General features: G+C 37.3%; 1 protein-coding gene across 1 annotated transcript in view; it reads right to left on the bottom strand.

Annotated features, from left to right (window-relative positions):
* The window catches only part of ARHGAP12 (Rho GTPase activating protein 12), a 126,309-nt gene that overhangs the window by 55,747 nt on the left and 58,988 nt on the right, over positions 1-11,574 (bottom strand). Inside the window, 1 exon segment of the mRNA XM_017853091.1 lies at positions 4,054-4,317. Coding sequence (XP_017708580.1) covers positions 4,054-4,317 — 264 coding nt within the window.

The raw sequence follows: 11,574 nt of genomic DNA, 5'->3' as shown, positions 1-11,574 counted from the left end.
AAAAAAAAAAAAAAAAAAAAGAAAAGAAAAGAAAAGAAAAGACAATCAGATTGACATCCGAATTTTCAGCATCAACAATGGAAGCCAGAGAATGTGAGAATAAAATCTTCAATGAACAAGGAAAAACAAACAAGTAAATAGCCAACGGAAAAACAAACAAGTAAATAGTCAACTTAGAACTATATATTCATGTTCTTCAAAAGTAAAAGTAAAATAAATTTTCAGACAAAAATTAAGATTCTATTACTAACAGACCCTCATGAAGGAATTTAAAAGCATGTAATTATGGCTGGGCACAGTGGCTCATGCCTGTAATCCCAGTACTTTGGGAAGTCAAGGTGCGAGGATCACTTGAGCCCAGGAGTTCAAGACCAGCCTGGTCAACACAGTGACATCCCATATCTACAAAAAATTTAAAAATTAGCCAGGCATGGTGGCTCATGCTTGTAGTCCCAGCTACCTGGGAGTCTGAGGCAGGAGGACGGCTGAGCGCAGGAGTTTGAGGCTGCAGTAAGCTATGACCACAGCACTGTACTCCAGCCTGGGCAAGAGAGCAAAACCCTGTCTCCTGCCAAAAGAGGTTCATATTTATGACAGAAGAAGAAAATGTGAGAAGACAAAGTGGTAAAAATTAGGATTAATTTTAAGAGTCATGTACAACAACAACAAGGGGGCTAAAAATAGAAATATAACATATGACAGCAACAGCACAACAGCACACATAGATCCTATATGACTTTAAGGAACAAGAATATAGTGATTAACTTCATGCATAGACTAACTACGCATGCTAAAGCTGGACATGGTGGCCCATACTTGTAGTCCCAGCTACTGGGGAAGCTGAGGTGAAAGGGCTGCTTGAGCCAGGAGTTTGAGCGTTGAATCTATCCTGGGCAACATTAACAAGATCCTGTCTCAGCAGCACCTCCAGCCTCTACCCACTAGATGTCAGTAGCACGTTCCCCATTGTGACAACCGAAAAAAAGTCTTTGGACTTTACCAAATGTCCCTGGAAGGCGAAATCAGCCCTATTATGAATGATTGTTCTAGGGTAACCACTAAAATAATAAGCTTCTGTGTTAAGACAGAAGAGCCAACAGGTGCTCCCTCCCAAACCCCACTAAAATCATAACAGCGAAATATGCTTAAAATGACATAAACCCACAACAACAGGGAGAACAGTGAAGCAGATGAACAAAAAAACTCAATTATCTACACAGAAGAAAGTAGAATCTAAACCAGTATGGTGCAGACAAAGGGCGGGGGGGAGGGGGAAGAAACCCGACAAGCTTACAGAACAGAATCTGCAAATGGCTTGGCAACTGACGGTATGAGGTATCTCTGAAACTGGGGAGTGAAAGCAGTGGTACTAAAATAAGAATTAAAAATGCCAGAATCTCCTTCTACATACCTGGCTGCTAGGTGTGCAGCCCATCCCTACTCCAGCAGAAGTACAGAGAGTTATTCCCTCTGACAAGGGAAAAATACTAAGATTCTGAGCTGGGGGGACAATAGATACAATAGGGACGTGGGTACCAAGAGAAAGAAGGGAGACTGAGGGACCATGTGCAAAATGAATGCCAACACCAAGACACAGACAGCCCTTACCGTGTATAGGCAGGAGACCTAAAGATGTCTGTGGAGATTCTGATTAGTCCAAAAGGAAAGACCTAATGGTTCTAACACTGGAGACTCCCCAACAAGGGGCTGACCCAGATCCCCATTAAAGTTAAAAATGCCTCACAGTTGTGAGAGAAAATAATTTCCATCCTAAATTCTATACCCAGGAATACTATCTATTAAATATGAGAGCAGAAGACAGATATTTTCATACACACATAGTTTCCTTTTTTTTTCTGAGAAGGAGTCTCGCTCTGTCGCCCAGGCTGGAGTGCGCCGGACTGCAAGCTCCGCCTCCCGGGTTTACGCCATTCTCCTGCCTCAGCCTCCCGAGTTGGGACTACAGGCGCCCGCCACCTCGCCAGGCTAGTTTTTTGTATTTTTAGTAGAGACGGGGTTTCACTGGGTTAGCCAGGATGGTGTCGATATCCTGACCTCGTGATCCACCAGTCTCGGCCTCCCAAAGTGCTGGGATTACAGGCTTGAGCCACCGCGCCCGGCCCATAGTTTCCATTTTACCTCCCATACACAACCCTTCTCAAGAAGTCACTGGAAGATGTGCTCCAGTCACTTTGGAAATATTAATCTTCATATAATTTGTACAGAGACCAGTAATGTAAATTGAGAACCTGCATGGAAGTCACTCCCATCTATTCACTAAAATAGCTAAGAAATACGTTTAAAAGTTCCTATATATACTTTAAATTCTTTTAGTCTATAATTTAGTCTTTTCCCTAATTCTCCAAAATTGTAAAATTTTACTTTATTATTGATCCACTGGATACTTTATTTTCAAATCTTTCTAATGTACAATTCAAATAAAATTTTCCTTTTTTCTTTTTTTTGAGACAGAGTCTCACTCTGTTGCCCCGACTGGAGTGCAGCGGCTCTATCTCGGCTCACTGCAGTCTCCGCCTCCCGAGTTCAAGCGATTCTCCTGCCTCAGCCTTCCTAGTAGCTGGGATTACAGGTGCCTGCCACCATGCCCAGCTAAATTTTTTTGTATTTTTAGTAGAGACAGGGTTTCACCATGTTGTCCAGGCTGGTTTCAAACTCCTGACCTCAAGTGATCTGCCTCCCAAAGTGCTAGGATTACAGGCGTGAGCCACCGCGCCCAGCCAAATTTTCCTTTCTTATTATAGTTAAACATGAACAACTTATCTATTTTTGCTCTCACTTAAACACTAAAAACACAAGTTACTACCAAACTAAAGCTACAAATAAACCAACTGAAAATGGGACAAGAAAGGAGTTATTAACTACAAAAGCTTTTGGGGTCTCCTAAATACAAGATGTGTTCCCTGATTTTTCCAGCTCCTATCTACTTGAAGCTTGTTTTTATTTGTATGAGCTAGCTGCTTTCTGTAGGAGCAGGATGTCCTACGCAGGTGGAGGGGCTCCAATCTACCAAATGGCAAGATTTCACTCTATTCTATCAATCCTACCAAGTTACTCCTGTACGTTTAAATAATCCCAAGGCCTCTTGCCAGACTACTGAGATAAGTGTTTCTAAAAATACAGCTGGCCAATTTACTGCACCATCCTGCAAGCGGTATGGAGGAAGGTGAAACCAGAAGGAGAAAAAGAGTACAGAGACTTGTTAGAGAAAATAATGATTTTAAAGTGAATTGTTAGACTTAACAGAATGATTCCACTGTAGCAAAGGAATTATAATTATTTCCTTCATATATAAGTAAAACAATGGTCTTGTATCACTGATTGACAAAGAGAAAAAATGGGAAGTAGTCTGGTAGCCATACTAAGCCAACAGAGAAAAATATCACTTCCATTTATTTTTCTGGGTCACATCACATATGTTCTATTTTTTTCTAAAAAAAGTCACTGGACAGCCAGGTGCAGTGGCTCACGCCTGTAATCCTAGCACTTTGGGAGGCTGAGACACAGGGACTGCTTGAAGTCAGGCGGCAACACCCCATTTCTACAAAAAAAGTTTAAAAAAATTAGCCAATGGCACGTGCTACTAGGGAGGCTGAGGTGGAGGATCGGTTAAGCCCAAGAGTTTGGGGCTACAGTGAGATACCATTGCACCACTGCTCTCCAGCCTGGGCAACACAGCAAGACTCTCTCTCTTAAAAAACTGAATTAAATTTAATTTAAAATATCATCAGCTTGTGCAGTAACAACTGAAATAGTATCTTCTAAGACATAAGGGAGTGCATTGGCACTAGACAACTTAAACCCAGGTCTGGAACTAGTACGCACAGTATCAGGTTAGCAGCTGTCTATTAGTCAGAGATTAGAAAGTAGCTAGCATTAATATTAGCAAAGCTTGGAAAGAATTTTTAATGATCTTAGAGATTCAAGTGTTTTAACATGCTGACAGTAAGAAACAAAACTATTTACTTCTTTGGTTTCTGAAAAATGAAAAGAGAAAATCTGGTAACTTGCAGTTGATTCCTTAATTACTCATACCTCTTGATCCCCTGGACTTTGGAAATCTCCTTTGCTACTGCTTGCATCCCGAGTCCAACGAGGTGGTTTCCAAGTTCTTTCCTGTGTTCCTCTGTTATAGTAATAGCAACGCCCTGAGCTGTCTTTATGAGTTTCCCATTCTCCATTAATCTGAATTGCCGGGCTCCCAGGAAGTGGGGGAAGAGCAGACTGGGATATTTTCAGTTCTTGAAGATTAGCATAGACGGGAGAATCTGGCCTTCCTTGATTTGGAGGTGTGGTTGCCTGTAAAATAAACATTTTTAAATTTCATGTTTAAACTGGTATAACATTTAAGTCAAAATTAAATGAAACAGGAGATTTATAAACATTATACTAATTCATTTTAAAACATATATACAGGTGACTATATTCTAAGGAAATACTAATTTAAGTCTTAATATTCATAGTTTCCTTGAAAAATAAATAAAAGCTTCAAACCGAATCCAAAGTATGCATAATACTTTCCTTTACCTGAAACAAAGTGATGAAGAGCCAAGAGCTGTGGGTTCTAATTCAAGATCTGGCACTAATAAGTTGTATGATACTGGGTAAGATCACTTTACTTCTCTGAAACTGACAGTTTTTATCTCAAGAAATGAGGGAATTGGACTAAACCACCAAGGTCTTCTTTGGCTCTCAAATTCTATGATTGTAAGCAATATTTTAAATAAAAAGTTTTACATATGAGTAGCACAGCTTTTACTATGAAAATTATCAAAAGAAAAATTTCATATTCTAAGCTCTAACATTAAATCAGAAACATAAGTGAAACATAAAAGAGGAATAATACTTAAGCTAAGAATTTACTACATTCTATTCCTTCTCAGGTATAATTTCTCAGAGGCTATAAACAAATCATGTAAATCATTTAATCTCTTCCTAGCTTCCTTATTTGCGAATTTCCTAACAGTAGAAAACTAAGAATTCATAGTAACTCTGATTTTACATGTTTAATGTTAAGCTATAGCTTTATTTTTTATTTTTAAATATCTCACTAGATGTCAGTCAAGAGCAGGATACTTCATACCCTTTGTATAAAGACACTGTAAATTGTATTAGGTTACACAGAACTTCAGTTGCTGAAGAAAAAAAGCACATGTCTGAGAACACCTGCTTATATTACGTATTTCTATTTCAGTATATATTTTCCTTCTATAACAGAATTTCTTAACCCTAGTACCACTGACATTTTGAGACACAAAATTATTTGTTATGAGGGCTATCCTCTGCACCGTGGGATGTTTATCAGCTTCCCTAACCTCTACCCACAAGATGACAGTGGCCCATGCGCACACACCACACACACACACACACACACACACATACGCCTCCGATGTGACAACTGAGAAGCCTCCAGACACTGATGAATGTCCCTTGGGGGCAACACTGGCTCTAGCTGAGGAACCAGTGCTTTTCCCTATAAATCCTAGAATTATATTCAGATGTTCAATTACTTCTGTAATGTAACTAGAGTTTCATGAATGCTTTAAAATACTGAATTTGAAAAGAATGTGAATGGAAACACTGAATCAGTTTTACTGAAATTAAAGTACTTTAACTTCTAAAATTATTTGTCTATAATGTTTGTGAGTTTAAATCACTGAATAAGCTGTAACTGTGAAAACAGTAGAAATAACCCAAACACAAATACATGTTTGTAAAATGGTCACTTTCGGTCTTACACATGGTAGTTATACATGTACTGTATTCAATGATGCAAATTCGACTATTTTCCTTAAAATGTTAGCTTCAAATTTATCACTAAACCACATCTGTGAAGAAAATCTATCCATGGAGACAGGTATCATTTCACCTTCAGATTAATTCCATATCCTAGTGAATGTGTTTTCTCTGATGAAAACAAATTATGTTAATATAAAAATTCTATATGGTAAATCATGTCTCAGAACCTAGAATATCTAGAGAATATTTATTCAACCAATATTAAAGAAGTTCTTACTTTGCTCCTGATACTTGACTAGAACTTGGGGAAATAAAGATGCCAAGAAACAGCAATTTTCTAAATGATGTTTCTGAACAAACTCCACTAAATCTTCAAGAAACAATTAATTCCTGTTGTTTAAACAGTTCAAATTTTAAAGTTTTCCAGCTAGAAAAAACTGAAATGGCCTTTGGCACAATCTATAACGCTGGTATATTCTGAAACAAGAGCAGAGAAGAATTAAATAAAACTGTAACAAATCTCACTTATAAACATGGAAGAAAATATCCTAAATAAACCATTAGAAATCTAGCACTACATTAAATGAAACAAAGCACAGATGTTAAGAAAGTCTGTCTTTAGGAAATCTCATATTGTAATTCTTTAGATTCATAGATAAACACGATCATCTCTACAGACACCAAGAAAGCATTTGATAAAATTCAACACAGATTCAGGATATAACTCTTGGCAAGATAGGAACAGGTGACCCTTCCTTAATTTGACTTTTTAAAATTATTATTATTTAAAGTAAACATCACAATCTAACAAGACAGGTAAGTTCTTTCATTAAAGTCAAGATTAAAATTGAAGTATATTATGGTCTATAAGGTTAACATAATTTTGAAACAAGAGCAGGGAAGAATAGAAGAACACTGTAAACATATCTCACTTATAACTAAGTGCCAAGTATAACTGCTCTATTCAACACTGTACTGGATTTGTACTAAGATACAAAAAATGAATTAAACTCATAAAATACACAGAAGAAAAAAGAAACTGTCATTTGTTGTTGAAATAACCAATAGTTAAAACTAAAATTCACAAAACTACTAAAAGAGTTTCACGAATTGGCCAGATTTTTGATCATCTAGTTAGTTTCCCATATATCAGCAATGACAAACAGAAAATACAACAGAAAAAAAATCTCTTTCATAATAGAAAAAAAAACACTTATAAGTAAGCCTTAAAAGAAATGTACAAAATCAAGTAAGAATATTTGTAAAAATTTCCTCAGGTACCTAAAATTAAACTTCAATAGATAAACCCTTGTTCCTAAATGGAAAATAAAACTTCATAAACATGCTAATTGTTCAAAAATTAACCTACAGATTTCATAAATACAATGCAATATTTGGCATACAATATTCAGTACACTGCCCAGTACACAGGAGCACTTAATTTGCTGAATGAATGAACAAACTATTAACAAACATGAACAAAAGTATGCAAACACATATCTCCCCAAAAAAAGCAAAATTAAGGACTTGGAACCAGCTAGATGTGATAAAGAAAGGAAACTAAGAAAATATCCACGCTTCTAGTTTTGAAAAAATGATGGACAGCTGTGTCCTTTTTAAGCTAGAAACTACTGACAAATGAATTGAGCGTCATGTACTCAAGCTAGGTGAGTAGGCTACAAATTATGAATTTAAAATTTCCTTGCCTTCTAGAACCTCATAACATGGTAAAAGAAAGTAAAACATGATAATAATAGACACAATGCTAGAGCTACACATGGGACACTGTGGGAGCAAAAAGGAAGAGACCTGGAAACAAGTGACTATGCCTTAGAAATAAACAAACAGGAGTTGGCCAGGTAAAAGTTGGGGAAACAGCAGGGAGCAAGAACAAAAGCTAGGAAAAACAGCATGGTACTTTCAGGGAATGATGCTGACGTACAGAGTATGTAAAAGGAGCAGCAAGTGAAAGTCCTAAGGAAAAGCAAGTGACGGCACAGAGAGTTTGGAGGTCATGTTGCAAAGCAAACATCCAGAAGCATTTAGGGAACTACCGAAGATTAAGCCAGGAAGTGCATTCTGATTTAAATTTTAAAAATATTACAGATTTTAGAAGAATGCAACTAGGAGGTTGGTACAGTAGCACAGACAGAAGATGAAGAGAGCTGCAATAGGACAAGACAGTAGGAATGCAGAAGTAGGGACAGATTCAAGAAACAATCAGAAGGTTAAATTAACATACAGGTTGTATGTTTGCTTATGTGAAGTACAGTTTGTTTTATCATGTGTGTAGTTTTACAGATTAATGTCAAGTTGAAGAAAAGAATGGAAAGAGAAGGGCAAAGAGGAGTTACATTTAGATTGCATTAGGTTGGTAAGTCTTTTGAAAACCCAAGTGGAAATGCTAATAGAGTGTTGGTTATGTAAACTGGGAACTCAGTTCCCAATTTACAAAAATCAGGGCTAAAAATAGAAAAGTCATCAATATACAGGTGGGGTCAATAACACAGGAAAGCATACAGAGCAAGTGCAGGATGAAAAGAGAACCCTGGAAAATACTAAGCAGTTGCTTTATGAATTAAAATGAGAACATAAGTTTAAAGTCAGCACAGGATCTCACACAGTGATTTCTATTGTTATTACAATAATCATTATTGCAATTAACATAACTAAAGAACCAGACTAAGAAGACAGATAGGAAGTTAGAAGTAGAAGGTCTACCAGGGAAGAGTAGCATTGAAAGTCAAGAAGGAAAATTTCAAAAGAAGGGAAACTCGACATTATCAAATTCAAAGACTTAATACAGAGACTCTGAAACAATCACTCAATTCAGAAGTTTTTAAAGACTTCAGCTACCAGCCATTAGGATCTGAAACTATCTTCCTGCCATAAACTAGAAAAGCAAATAAAATTCAGAAAACAAGTATTGTGAGGCATTGTACAACAAGCAGCCAGACTGTAATCCTTGAGAGAAACAAACAAGGTGAATCCTACCATTCCCAGGCTTTGTGCCTGGAAGTGGTTTGCAGGAATCGGCCCAGCAAAGGGAAACCCAGAGTCTAGCAATCTTGGTGAGTGAACAGGACAAACACTGGGAATAATACAAGAAATGGAAATAATTATAAACATCATACATTGAGAAGAGAAAAAGTTGAAGGAAATGCTCCCTAATTTATTTTATTTTATTTTATTTTATTTTATTTTTTGAGACAGAGTTTTGCTCTTGTTGCCCAGGCTGGAGTGCAATGGCACGATCTCGGATCACCACAACCTCCGCCTCCCTGGTTCAAATGATTCTCCTGCCTCAGCCTCCTGAGTAGCTGAGATTACAGGCATAAGTCACCACACCTGGCTAATTTTATATTTTTTTGGTAGAGATGGGATTTCTCCATGTTGGTCAGGCTGGTCTCAAACTTTCGACCTCAGGTGATCCACCCGTCTCGGCCTCCCAAAGTGCTGGGATTATAGGCATGAGCCACCATGCCCAGCCCCTAATTTTTAAAAATCAGGGAATCTAAAGTTGGATGGCATTCTTCAAAACTGACAAACCAAGAAACAGGTGGAATTTTGTTTGAAATCTAGTGACTTAACAGTAATTCTAAGTAGAAGCACAGATAGTTAGGTTATTGACAATGAAAGGTAAAATGTTAGTTTCTAGTAGAAATAGGAACCTTGTTTTCTTTTCTTTTTTTTTTTCCTTTTGAGATGGAGTCTCGCCCTGTCACCCAGGTTGGAGTGCAATAGTGCGATCTCAGCTCACTGCAACCTCCACCTCCTGGAGAACCTTGTTTTCTTAATGAATTAGTTCCATACTTAAAATCAGCTTAAATCTTCAATTTTCAAAGTGTATGAAAAAAGAATAGACGAGGACTCCGTATTTGTGAAATACTCTGATCTCTGGCAAAAAGAAAGTGCACGTGTATTATTAACTGCCTAAACCATTGAAAAATTCAAGGGAATTAACACTGATTGATTATCAATTTTCCTCAAGCTTGAAAATATAGGTTCTGGTATAAAAAATACTTAGCGTAAAATACCAAACTAATTTTTACAGATGCACAATATATATATTTAACTACAATGAGGGATGGTTAAGTAATAATGCACTGTCTTTTCTAGTAAACCAAAAACATGTTTTTTAACAAATACACTCAATGCTGGTGAAGGTGGGATGTAACAACTCTAGTTTACTGTTGGCAACTTTAATCAGCAGAACCTTTTGGAAATGTTTGGCAGTACGTTTCAAGGGCTTTTAAAATATTTTAGAACCTTGAGCAAAGGGATGAAAATTCCTAAAGACAGAAAAAAAATGCTTGCTTTCCTAAGAAAGATGTTCATTCCAGTGTTATTTATATGAAATAAATCAGAAACAACCTAAACATCTAACAACAGAAAAATGGTTAAGTAAATCATGACTCAACAGATGAGGCAATACTATACTAGCAGTGAAAATGCTATGAATGATTTCTGATTTAAAAAAAAAAATCTGGCAAGGCACAGTGGCTCACACAGTAATCCCAGCACTTTGGGAGGCCAAAGAGGGCAGATCATCTGAGGTCAGGAGTTCAAGACCAGCCTGGCAAACATGGCGAAACTCCATCTCTACTAAAAATACAAAAATTAGCTGGGCATGGTGGTGCGTAAGTAATCCCAGCTACTTGGGAGGCTGAGACAGGAGAATCGCTTGAACCCTGGAGGCAGAGGTTACAGTAAGCCAAGATGGCGCCACTGCACTTCAGCCTGGGTGACAGAGCAAGACTCCATCTAAAAAAAAAAAAAAAAAATCTGCATGATCTGCCATCAGCAGGTCCAGGGAAAAAAAAAGTATAAAGGCAACTAAGAAAAGCAGAAGATAAAATAATACAATGAAATTCCAATTAAATTTTAAAGCATAAAGAAAAACAAACTAAAACTATCAGTTTTCTCTGGATATTAGTATTATATATGTTTTTTGCTATATGCTTTATTTCCCGATTTTATTATAATGAGAATGATCACCTTTAGAGTTTGGGGACAATGATGTGGGGCAGGATAGGCACTTGCCTAGTCCACCAGACTTACAAAAGTGACAATAGTATTGACCCTATAGAAACTAGTGTTTCTTCACAGGTAGTCAATGGGTCATCAGAATCATCTGAGGCTGCTTATTAAAATTCCTGGGCCATATTCCAGACTTACTGGGGGTGGAAAGTGGTGATAGTGGTCAGGGGTTAGTTAAGAATTTATATTTTGGGGCCAGGTGTGATGACTTACACCTCTAATTCCAGCACCTTGGGAGGCTGAGGCAGGAAGATCACTTGAGCCCAGTAGTTCAACACCAGCCTGGGAAATACAGAGACCCTGTCTCTATAATAAATAATAAATAATTAGCCAGGCAGGGTAGCACATGCCTGTGGTCCCTGCTACTTGGAAGGCTGAGGTGAGAGGATGGCTTGAGCCCAGGAGGTCAAGGCTGCAGTGAGCCATTCCACTCCAGCCTGGGTGACAGAGTAAGATCCTGTCTCAAAAAATACATATTTTTAAGTACTCTATGTGATATTTATGTACATTATTATTCAAAAGACAATAAAAAAACTCAATCTTCCTGAGGGGGCTTAGGGCAAACTAGCCTCTTCAGCCCAATATATTTGTATTATAAAAACATAAATACTTAAAGACAATTCTTAAGTCCATACCACCATTTGCTGTTAGCCTGCAGATAAAGAAAAGTTAAAATGAATAAGCAGTAAAAGTACTTCCAATATGTGAGTCAAATAAAAATTAGCTTTCTAACATTTATAAGAACCTTGTTCATGAACTGTCATCAACAAAAATAAA

Source organism: Rhinopithecus bieti, unplaced genomic scaffold, assembly GCF_001698545.2.
Source record: "Rhinopithecus bieti isolate Rb0 unplaced genomic scaffold, ASM169854v2 scaffold_35595, whole genome shotgun sequence".
Taxonomy (NCBI): domain Eukaryota; kingdom Metazoa; phylum Chordata; class Mammalia; order Primates; family Cercopithecidae; genus Rhinopithecus; species Rhinopithecus bieti.
Note: the sequence above shows the minus strand (reverse complement) of the source record. Positions and strands in the feature narration are given on the sequence as shown.